General features: G+C 33.0%; 1 protein-coding gene across 1 annotated transcript in view; it reads left to right on the top strand.

The window, feature by feature from the left end:
- LOC117117396 overlaps positions 1 to 10,125 on the top strand; it is a 32,588-nt gene extending 22,463 nt beyond the window's left edge. Inside the window, exons 15-29 of the mRNA XM_033261688.1 lie at positions 1,475 to 1,639; positions 2,417 to 2,464; positions 3,172 to 3,280; positions 3,490 to 3,600; positions 4,027 to 4,093; positions 4,642 to 4,768; positions 5,066 to 5,133; positions 5,529 to 5,741; positions 6,247 to 6,352; positions 6,790 to 7,025; positions 7,752 to 7,818; positions 8,053 to 8,132; positions 8,272 to 8,437; positions 9,086 to 9,151; positions 9,946 to 10,125. Of these exons, the coding sequence (XP_033117579.1) occupies positions 1,475 to 1,639; positions 2,417 to 2,464; positions 3,172 to 3,280; positions 3,490 to 3,600; positions 4,027 to 4,093; positions 4,642 to 4,768; positions 5,066 to 5,133; positions 5,529 to 5,741; positions 6,247 to 6,352; positions 6,790 to 7,025; positions 7,752 to 7,818; positions 8,053 to 8,132; positions 8,272 to 8,437; positions 9,086 to 9,151; positions 9,946 to 9,981 (1,665 nt within the window). The 3' untranslated portion in view covers positions 9,982 to 10,125. The remainder of the gene's footprint in view (positions 1 to 1,474; positions 1,640 to 2,416; positions 2,465 to 3,171; positions 3,281 to 3,489; positions 3,601 to 4,026; positions 4,094 to 4,641; positions 4,769 to 5,065; positions 5,134 to 5,528; positions 5,742 to 6,246; positions 6,353 to 6,789; positions 7,026 to 7,751; positions 7,819 to 8,052; positions 8,133 to 8,271; positions 8,438 to 9,085; positions 9,152 to 9,945) is intronic.
- Positions 10,126 to 10,451: the final 326 nt, after the last annotated feature.

Genomic DNA, 10,451 nt, shown 5'->3' on the forward strand with positions numbered 1-10,451 from the left:
GATTGGCTAAATCTATGGTAGCCATCTTGGATGGTACACACACACAGTTCTGCGTATTTCGAACATCAAATACATTGCGGTTAGCGCTCTAGTATTCTTATTATACCTCTATGTTCTGTCTCTAAATTTACTTTCTCGTTGGTGGCGCTGTCCAGAATGAGAAAAATAATAAAAAAATAAGAGACTTGTGGCAAGTATACTAAAGCGCGTATTCCTGGTTGAGTTCTGTTTTTTCAGTCGTTTAATCTCATTGACACTCGGTAAATGTCCAATGCTTATTTTATTGGTCAACGTTTCAACTATGCACTGCTTTAGTATAATATTTTCTTTACATTCATGATTAGAGTAAAGAATTTGCTTAATATGATATTGGCCTAATTCTGATCCTATTGTGTTAGGAGTTAGTCTTTTTTTTTTCTCGTCTAAAACCATTTCATTACAAACGATTATTAGATACATAGAAAATTTGATTGCCTTGAACTGTGCTTATTCAAATATTGACTACCTCAATATTTTAATTATTTTTAATTTGCCTGTATATCTTTAAAAACCTATTTTTCAATATTTTAGATATTAACGAATGTGATTCCAGTCCGTGTCAGAACGGAGAAGTTTGTATCGATGGTGTTAATATATACACATGTGAATGCTTATTTATTTTTATCGGTACCTTTTGTCAAACAAGTATGAAATATCTATATACATTTTCATTTCATTTTTATTTAATTCCAATGCCCGAATTTGGTAATCCTACTAAGCCACCACTCTTCTTGACTTATAAACAGGACAAAATAATATCCTTATTTTTTGTAAATGATATGTATATACGGTAGCTCTCAGTCCAGAACAATACCATACTCTATACAATATAATTCTAAACAATTAAAAATACAACAATATAATACGACGATATAATGTGTTTTTATTTTAAAGACCGTCATACAGTACATTTAAGTTAAAAATAATTGTTTTGTGGATGGCTTAAAAAATGTTTCATTAAATTTTATTTTAACCTAAAATTTCTATACCCCTTTTCAGACATAACAAAAGCCACAACTGTTTCTCAAACTCACGTAAGTCATTAAGCCATACTGCATGTCTTTCAGATTGTTTACTGTTTTATATTGTTTGATTATATTGACAGAATGAATGATTAGAGTTCTTGATTGCTTGATTGATTGGTGAGATTATATTCACATGCCTTTTTTTTAGTTTTTAAACGTTTATTCATAAACTACAATTGACTGACTTTGATAGGAGAATCAACTTCAATATTATGAAACTCGTTAATATTTTTAAACGTACAGAGACTATAAAACACTCGTCCTTACTAGAACAATTTATACTGTGAAAGGGTCTTTAATATATAGACTACAAGTCCACAGTAACCTTTCACAGTATATTTAACTAAAGACTCGATGAAATTCTTCCAAGAACAATTTACGTTTTCATTAATTACATTTTTTTTCTAAAGAGGCATGACACTATTAACACATATAGCTATTTACTGAGTGACGTTGCAAACATATTTTCTCCTTCTGACGATTTGGAAGAATTGCAAGCATTATACGAGTTGGAACACATGTTACTGGAAACTGAATGGAACTCATCTTTGGAGACTATTATTGATTTTTCAAGGGTAGGTTAACACCATACTGATAACAACGATTTCAACCAGTGGCGTAACAAAGAGGACCCTGGCTAGGGCTTCTCTGGGCATTAATGCCCCAGGTGCTGGGGGCTGCCAGTCTGGTAAGTGGCGGCGCTACCGGGGGGGGGGGCACGGGGGAATTTTTTCCCAGACAATTTTCTTGCCCCCACCCCCCAAAAAAGAGAAAAAACCACAAGGAAGGAAACAAATGTTATATATCTTCTTCATATTAGTAAACTGATCTACCTATAAAATCGATTAAATAAGCCTCTGAAACACCTATATTGTCATATTTTTCGGTGGCTTCACCCCAATGGACCTCTGGCCACCCCCGGCATATTCCCCCTAAAATTTTACGTTGCCCTCACCTCCCCAGATTTCCGACGCAGAGTTGGGTACAGAGCTAAGCCTTTTTCCGTTTCCGCGTTGACATCATTTAATGGCGTATTTTTATGTGTTTTCTTACATGTTAAGGGGTCCCGCTCGACAGATTTGGGACCCATGGTACTGGAAAAAGTATTGATTAATATTCCAGAGGCCCCTTGAGGTCGGGGCCACTGGCTTTAGCCAATGTGAAGTCACAGATGTTACGCCACTGACATCAAGACTAGTTCAAATTATATTTTTTCCTGTTTAATCCACAAAGTAAAACAAAAATAGAAATTAAAAAATATATATATATAAAAGAAAAACAAAACAAGTAGATCTGAAACTCTACAAATGTTTTAAGTTTTGTAACCAATGCTTTCACTAATTGATTCTTAGGAAATCCAGAATGTATCATTATTGCTATTTTCATCGGATTCGGTCAAGGTAGGCTGCTTTCTATTTCATATCCTTATTCCAGGTTGTAATTTTAACCTCTGGAATACGTTGGAACAGCGCCTCTAGCGAGAGAAGCAAACGTAATTCTATGTGTGCTGGCGCTCTTACAAAAAAAAAATATATACTGCGAGCCCTGGCGTATAGCTAAAATCGATGTGTACATTGTATTTATGAGTGATGTCTGACATAGAAAATCAGCAGACACACACACAAAATAAACTATGTTTAATTTATTTTTTTTAAATTATACCATAGTTTTATCGTGTCAGATTAACCAATGAATATTTGTATATACACCACACTTTCGGAGCTGAGCTAAAACTACTACAGTATGTCTGAAAAATGTAGATCATATACAGCTGTAGACTGTAAAATTGGGCCGACATAAATCGATAATGTGTGTGCTGAATACACATTAAATAAAAAATTATTATAACCCAATAAAAGTCTATACGTCGAATCATGGTCTCCCTCCCATTATTCGAAGTAACAATCTACCTTATTTAAACATTAATCTGTACATCTGTTGGGCAATACGAATTTATTGCTCTGTACACAGCCAATATATTTGTACAAACACTTCCCTTTTGAGTATAAAGATATCTTCTAGTAATTCAAATAATATATATTTTCTCTTATTTATAATATATATATATAATTATATAATAATATAATTATTTTGATTTTTTTTTCAGACGACAGAAGATACGTTTAAGATTGTATCAATGAATGAATTCTTATTCAAACTAGTGGGCTCAAATTTGCCTGAAAATATTGGAATTGATCTTACCTCAGATCATCAATGTACGTCATTGGAAACTAATTCAGGAGAAAAGAATCGAAATGAGTAATTTTTAATATACGCATAATACAATCTGATATAAATATTACTATAAACTTATCAATATTATTGATAAAGATGCATACTTTAATAATGATGTGTAGTAGAAAAAAAATGTGTATACGTATAAATGTGTTAAGTATAAATCACGTTTTAATCATTTCGGTTTTAGCTGTACATGTACAGAAGTTATCATCGACTAATACCAAGTTTGAATTTGACATCCAAGGTGGAGAAAATTGTGAAAGGTGTAGTGTGTCTCTCTCTTTTATGCCTCCAATTGGTCAGTGATTGTTTTTTATTTATTTTAAAATAACGTCAATTGTATTTTTGTATCAGTTTTAAATTACTTAAGATTTTAATTAAGATATTTAGGCCTATTCTCATGCTTTTAATGACCATTTTTCTAAAACAAATTGTAAGAATTCAGTTTTTTACTGCAAGTGCAATTATTTTGAATAAAATGCCGTTATGAATGAATGAATGAACTTGATAATTTGATATTTGTTAAATTGCAGTACAACATTTGGTTGTACTAGGCAATCAAATAGTCTTGGACCGGATAGACGTTATTATTTTATACAAATTTCAGTAATTGTGGTGTCAATTATTTTGGGTCTATCAACATTATTATTTGACATAAGATGTATGATGCAATTAATTATGCTAATGAATCTGTATCGGCCTTACCATTTTTGGGAATTTTCAGATGACTTTACTATTTTCGTCATCATATATCAAGACCTTCCACTATTTGTTGGAACCGCCGATATCACGTATGTAGTCTTGTACAGCATTATTTCATTATTCTTTATAGGCAAAATAGTGATGTGTACTCTAAAATACTGCGTACAGGGCTGTTTGTGTAACAATTCACTTTTTTTAAAACTAGTGATTTTTATTCTTAGAATAGTTAGAAATTTGCAAAATAATGTGGAGTTTCATTAATTTTATGTGTCACTCATTGAAGCTAACCATACAAATCATTCTTTTGCTCGTTATTCAATTTTCTACATTCAGACATTACTTTTATAGCATACTTAATAAAGCCATTTTATTGCTAAGACTAAAATGCAATGAAAGCAAACCATTTGTAAAAAAGGTGCACGCAAAAACCAAAAGGCAAAAACGTTCAACACGTAGTATTTAGTTTAAAATGACTTACCGTATTCTATATAAAAATTATCATTTTTTTACCGACAATTATTATATGATACGAAACTTTTCTGTAAGTTTATTTTTTGATCTGAAATCAGTTCTGCATGACGTAAAAGTATGTCTTGTTAAAAAAAAGTATCAGTGGATATTGTTGCGTTGTTTACAGGACGTCGGCTGCTAATGAGATTGAGGACAGTCTCATTTTCGCGTCTGGAATTCTGACTATCACCCTCTACGACTTATCTCTTCAGAAGATACCGATATCTGTAAATTTCACCATTCATCATTTGGAGGTAGTTCCTAAATTAATTATATTTTGTTATACGATATTGCCTACCCCTTTTAGTATAATTAAAAGTAGTAGTTTAGTGTGATTTTCTTTGTCCAGTGTTTTCTGTCCGGTTTGCTCTTGTCTGGAACAGCTTAAAATAAGCCATTTTAGTGTACATTGGTTGGTCAAGAGGGAAGCTAGAACTATTTCAGCCTCTTTAAAATCTATTGTGGTCATTCTGTTTGTTATTCACTAGTTTCTTCATTTTTAAAAACGTATAAACTTAAGGTAATGTTTGTGTATTTCTTCATTCTTACAGAATGTAACGGAAGATATATATTCTGGAGGACTTATAACCCAATGCGCTTTTTGGCATGAAGAAGATAAGTAAGTCTTGAGAAATACAACAAAATAATTGAACGAGGATTGTACACATTTGGGTTTTGTGAGCAACTACAATAAACCTACGACATCCCCGATCACTTTTGTAAAGAAAAAACAGATCCATGCACAGATACACGTGTAACCTTATTGTAATCCGATATGGAGAAACACTACTACTATAGTTAAGGTTTAAGTGAAGTCCAATGCTCACTTATTTTCATTTTGAATATTACGAGCCACTTCTCTTGATTGTACCCTTCTGACTCCTGCACATATCGTCGTCACTTCAGAATAAACCATTAATCGTTTACAAAATTTTACATTATTTAGGCGATAAATCAGTAAATGGGTTATGGTTAAGTGGTTAAAAATAGTTTAACAGAAGACTCTTTAAACAGGGTGTGGTCTGAGACCGGTTGCCAAACTGTGCACGAACAAGATTCACCCAACTCGACAAAATGTGTCTGTGATCACACTACGAGCTACGCTCTACTAGTAGGAAATGACGTGATTTCAACTACGAATCGGGCAATATCGATGTTGACTACAATCCTTTGTTGTTGTTCTGTTTGTTGCTTGATTGTAATGTTGTTGATCTACGTGTCCTTTGAGTAAGTGTTTTAGTGAATCTTTTAAAAACCGTTCACAACATGTTTAAACTAATGATGGCTCTTATTGCCAGCTGGAAGGAAAATCTATAAAGAAAGTTGCATAACATATAAAACAAATAAAATCTAGATGAGGTGTAGGTTGGTGATTAATATGATTGCCTTTTAATTTTAAACGTTTTTAGTACAAAATATGTTAGTCATAATTTTATTTTTTTGAGAGACTAAAGCCTATTTTTCATAAAACGCTTAAATGCGTTGCTGTCCCGACGCAATCAGGAAAGCTCCTCTGTTCGACCGACAAATCAGCGTCGCCGTCAGCTGTCGACGAATGCTTGTATCGACTTTATAGAATCCAGGTCAAAGCCTCATCAAAATACATTAATATTAAGCAATTAGAAGCATCTTCTAATTGGCGAGATTTGTCATTGTTTATAAAAGAAAAAAATTAATGAAAAATAAATTTGTATGCTTTTTTTCTATATTCATTTTTTACTTGTTTTTAAAGGGCTTTGAGGAATTCTGAGAAAAATCACATCCACAAAAATTTACTGGTGGCACTGTTCCTTGCGCAGGTGTTGTTTTTGACTGCCGTAGAGAACACGTCGAGTAAGGTGGGTTAATGAAGAAATAATATGAAATTTTAAAACATTTTCAAAAGTTTTTACAATATATAATTCCTAACGTTTTTATTTTAGAAGGTTTACATTAATTGGCTTATAATAAAGTAGGACATTCGCCTCACATATAGAATTTTGTTTTTCCAAAGATGAGATGAATTTCTTGATTTGGTGATTGAATGATTTGAAAATGATATTTTATAGCTTAATCAGACTTTGTTTAAAATCATATTTGACATAAATATACAATTTATGTCAAATATACAATTATTAATGGTTACTATTTAACCATACCAAAAACTTAAATCAATTATTTTGGTTACGCTTGGCCTCTAATAAAAATACTTTCGACCCATCCTGATTTCTAAATGATGCTTAGACAGCACAATATATTTTGGCCTAATGATCTTGTTAATTTGATTTCACTACAGGGAGTATGTACTGTAGTTGCCGTTGTTCTCCACTACTTGTATCTCTCTGTTTTTACCTGGATGACTATCGAAGGTTTAAACTTGTACTTAAAGATAGTACGTGTTTTCAACTCAGATCTTTTGAGCATGCGTGCATATATGGTGATAGGTTGGGGTGTTCCTATTCTTATTGTTGCGATTGCAGTCACTTGCAACATCGAAGGGTATGGCATGATCAACGGTGAGGAGCAGTACATGTAAGTGACTAAATCTGAACACTTGAGACGTAAAGTATGCCTTAAATTATGGGATTAAAGTCAAAGCAGAATAATTTATGCAGGCCTGCTAAATCATGGCAAGCTTCAACTGATCTCTTCAGTTGGCAATTCCAGCGAATAGATTGTTCTGGAATATCATCAAGTCAATTTGACAAACGTCCAATTATAAATGAACCAGGAATACGCGCTCGTCCCACAAAGGCACTTGTTGACCTACAAACGCACATGTTTTGTGGGACCTAAGCAAAGATAATAAATAGCAGAAGATAGAGCAGCTTCCCAAGGTAGTGGAACATCCGTTCCAAAGGTATGTGGGTACACGGAGAGCAATTTTACCCCGTCCGCGCGGCGGCGCTATATAGAAATAATAAACAGCAATAAAGGCGCCGCTCTGGTTCGTTTGTTTCTTGTAGTTTCTCCACTTTGTAAAATGTTCAAATTTTACTATATCCGCTTGAGGGCGGATGTTCCATCAATTTTAATACAAATACGCGGAGCAGCTCATTCTTCTGCTATTTATGTTCTTTGACCTAAGCAATATCCATGGGTGGGGCTTAGCGGGCAGGTCTATTGCTCATCCAAACTCAAATGTTTAGACTGTTTTGATCAGTGAGCAGCGATACTGTTATAGTGGGTTTTTGTTTTAGCTTTTGAAGTAGCTGTTGTTTAAATTATTGCTGTTGTTATTGTCAATTTGAATTTCAGATGCTGGATAGACATTAAGAGTCCCCTTTTGTATGCATTCATTGTTCCTGTGTTTATTGCAGTGCTGGTAAGAGTTTCTGTTATATTAAATCATTGTTGTGTTATTGATACTTTGTATTATATTTTTATTGTTTAAGTCTTGTTTTTATTATTTAAAAAATAAGTATCGATAAACTTAATTATGTAAACTCACATATAACTATAATAATAATAATAATAATAATAATAATAATAATAATAATAATAATAGTGTAATATGATATCTAAGATTAATATTACCGAATGTTTATATATCTTTAAGGTAAATAGTGTTGTATCGATATTCGTTTGGCGAATAATTTACTTAAAAACCGACAGTAACAACAGATGGAAAGATGCAAGGTATATTATCATTATCATCATTTTAATAGTATTAATATTGTTATCATATTTACTATGCATTGCTAATTAGGAAAAGTACTATTATCTTGATAATGAAAAATATATATTTTTTTCAATGTCGGAAATTATATACTTTTAGATCGTCTTTGAAAGGCGTGATTATGCTGTCACCCATTCTTGGGTTGCCGTGGATATTCGGTTTGTTTGCTCGAAATTCGAGTGTTGCCATAGGAACTATTTTCACCGTTTGCAATGCTCCACAAGGGGTGTTTCTCTTTTTCACGCACTGCCTGTTTAGTAATGAGGTTCGTCAACAATCTTATTACGTTTTGCACATTTAACTATTTTATGTTATACTAACGTTGCAGTTTGGTTTTTAAACTTTTCTTACAACCATAAATATTTTTAAACGTAATTATTTCTTGACTAAATAACGTTAAATACGTTGCTACAACTATTACTACTATTCTGTTCTTCAGGCACTGCCTGTTTAGTAAAGAGGTTCGTCACCATTCTTCATTTAATAGCTATCTTGTTTTTAAGGCCTATGTTTATTATTTTAATTGTATAAAGTACACAGCTAGCAATTTGTTGTTAATATGCTGCATTTGATATTTAAACGTAGTGTTTTTTTTTTTTTTTTTTTTTTTTTTTTTTTTTTTGTAGAACTACCTTAATAAGTATTTACAACGTATTTCTTGACTAAAGTTAGAAACGTTGCTGCAACAATTTTCGGAAATAAACATACCTTAATCTTCACAATGTTTGCGATTTTTCTGTTTTGGATAAAGATGTCACAATGTCATTTCATTGTTTGTCCAGAAAAAAAATATATAAGTAAAAATAATGCATTTATATAAAAATATAAATTTTCTGAGATTTTTTAAAAATCATCTTTTAAAATTGTAAACGTATTCTAATAATCATAAATTCATTTTATAAATACTGTTTAGGTGAGAACGGCAATGAAGATGCATTGGTCCAAGAGAAAGGCTCGGTTTAGTGTTCAGCCGCAAACAGTAAGCGCCCTCACCGATAATAATCAATTGATATTTTACCAAATGTATTGAAAACTTATGACCAAAGTTCGATCACCAAAACCTAAAATACATTAAAATGAACGTTACTCCGAATAAAGAGAGGGAGGCCATGATTCAACGTTTCGACCTTTATGAGAAAACATAGACAGTGAATACAAAAAATGCTACAATATTTAAATTAGGGGATTAAAAGCTAGTACAATAACAATGGTGATTAAGCATAATGGTGATTATACATTAATACTAGTAAAGTTAAATACATCTACTGTAATCATAAGTTTATATACATACTTATGGAAGAATACATCTTATATATGTACCGTTTCAATTCACATTATTTCATTGCATTGTTCCGCTTGCTGTTTCTGGTTTTTTTTCCGTGCATCAAAATTACTTTATATACACAAGTATCTCTTTCGAGATCCAGCAGGCTGAAAATAATGCACGGAAAGGGCGTATCTTTTATAGAACTGTATCTTGCTGTTTCTTGGTTTTTTCCTGCCTTAAAATTACTTTATAATATGTAGGCCTACTGTATATAAATAGATAATAAATGGTAGTAACAGTGCTTCAATTTAAAATATAACTATACCTGTTAGTATTTCATAGAAACAATGTTGTTGTAAATAACCACATCATATGAATTCTCGACCATCAATATTTTCTTAATCAGACGATCAAACAACTATTCAATGCTTGAAGTATAATGAAACCATTTCCACGAAAAAAATAGACTCAAAAAATGTACGTCTATGCTCTCTTTTTTTTTTCAGAAAAGTTCAAACGTACTGCCTTCCGAACAGAATTAGGCACGGACCAAGAACGTTTGATCCCCAAGTTACCATTCTGTACTTAAGTACAGTTCCGAATTGAGGAATTCAAAATAGTGGGGCCCAAGTTACAGTGTCGGCGCCAGCGGGGGTGGGGGGGGGGCAGCAGGAACTTAAGCCCCCCCCCCCCCCCCACCAGACAGGTCAAGCCCCGCCCCATCAGACAGAGCTTGTCGGGCAGTCGGACTAAAAAATATATAAAAATAGCCCAAGCCAAGCCAACACATGTCTGTCACAATCATGAGAATGTGATTTCTGGCCAGCCAGAGGTTCCTATTCTTAAAAAAATATCATTTTGAAGAGGGAACACCCACTCAAATCCTTTCCCCAGCTCGGGCCTACGAGCCCAAGTCCCACCTGTCAGACAGCTACTTTTCTTTATCTCCAATTCTTTTTTAATATTGAAAAATGATGGACTCCGGTCGGCTGCCCCTCTCCCTAATCTGCCC

Source organism: Anneissia japonica, unplaced genomic scaffold, assembly GCF_011630105.1.
Source record: "Anneissia japonica isolate Jap-2015-1 unplaced genomic scaffold, ASM1163010v1 scaffold15657_len110212_cov154, whole genome shotgun sequence".
NCBI lineage: Eukaryota > Metazoa > Echinodermata > Crinoidea > Comatulida > Comatulidae > Anneissia > Anneissia japonica.